At 43.7% G+C, this 1,229-nt stretch overlaps 1 protein-coding gene across 1 annotated transcript; it reads right to left on the reverse strand.

The window, feature by feature from the left end:
- Positions 1 to 212: 212 nt before the first annotated feature.
- On the reverse strand, positions 213 to 533 carry SARC_16602 (hypothetical protein; the record flags this gene model as incomplete). Its single annotated transcript, XM_014289292.1, has 1 exon — positions 213 to 533. A coding segment is annotated over one exon (321 nt), but the record flags the coding sequence as incomplete, so codon positions are not given.
- Between the last annotated feature and the right edge of the window lie 696 nt (positions 534 to 1,229).

Below are 1,229 nucleotides of genomic sequence, written 5' to 3' on the forward strand. Positions count from 1 at the left end.
AAACAAACAAACAAACAAACAAACAAACAAACAAACAAACAAACAAACAAACAAACAAACAAACAAACAAACAAACAAACAAACAAACAAACAAACAAACAAACAAACAAACAAACAAACAAACAAACAAACAAACAAACAAACAAACAAACAAACAAACAAACAAACAAACAAACAAACAAACAAACAAACAAACAAACAAACAAACAAACCTGCAATGCTGCCACCACTGCCCGTTGTGGGATAGGCGACGTACACGCCGTTAGCAGCGCACAAGTGTGAGTCGACCGATACATTGGTGTTCACATCTCGCACACCCTCAATGTTGAAGTTCCTGTGCAGCGCTTTCCCAAGCACATGGCGCAGCTTGGACGACCGAACCACTTCAATGTGCTTCTTCGCAGGCACCGGAAGAACCTCTGAAGGTGTGTCACTCTGTGCTGGCACCGGAAGAGCCTCTGAAGGTGTGTCACTCTGTGCTGGCACTGCATCCGACTGAGGCGAGATGCTCAGCTTGGCCTGGCCGGTTGTATCTGTATATACAGACGACGCATATGTACTGGTATTATAATGCTGACTTGGTCATTGGGGATGAGCGCAAAGAGATCAGGTGACCAGTGGGTATAGGACTAGTGCTACGCATGCAGATAACGTTAAATGATTCCAACCATTATCTTGCGGTGTGCGTGGGCTGGTGTGTATGGTTAAGCCTACTATCCGAATACAAGTGGGGGCACAAGCTGACCCTCCACTGTTTACATCACGGTGAGTGTACTTTAAAAACACGCATATTGCAACGTATTGAATGCACAAGTACACCTCTGAACATGTATAGCTCCCTAGCGTTTTACTAGGTGAAACCCGACATATATACAGGTACGACTTAGCATTTATGTGTGCATGCCAAGAAGCGTACAACTGTCCGTACTCATGGTTTTCACCTTCCTCTACACCCCGTCAATGTCAGGCACCATTCCCGGAAATCGTAAAGTATCCATGACCAGACCCAAAAGTGTATAGGTTTCAAGGCACGGGATTTCACAGCTTTTATCTTACAAATGTCATAGCCGTTGCGCACTTAACAGGCATTGGATATAGATTCGCTACTCTATCTCACTCGCGTAAAACGCTATACATACATATATATATATATATATATATATATATGTGTGTGTGTGTGTGTGTGTGTGTGTGTGTGTGTGTGTGTGTGTGTGTGTGTGTGTGTGTGT

Source organism: Sphaeroforma arctica (assembly GCF_001186125.1).
Source record: "Sphaeroforma arctica JP610 unplaced genomic scaffold supercont1.8471, whole genome shotgun sequence".
Classification (NCBI taxonomy): Eukaryota; class Ichthyosporea; order Ichthyophonida; genus Sphaeroforma; species Sphaeroforma arctica.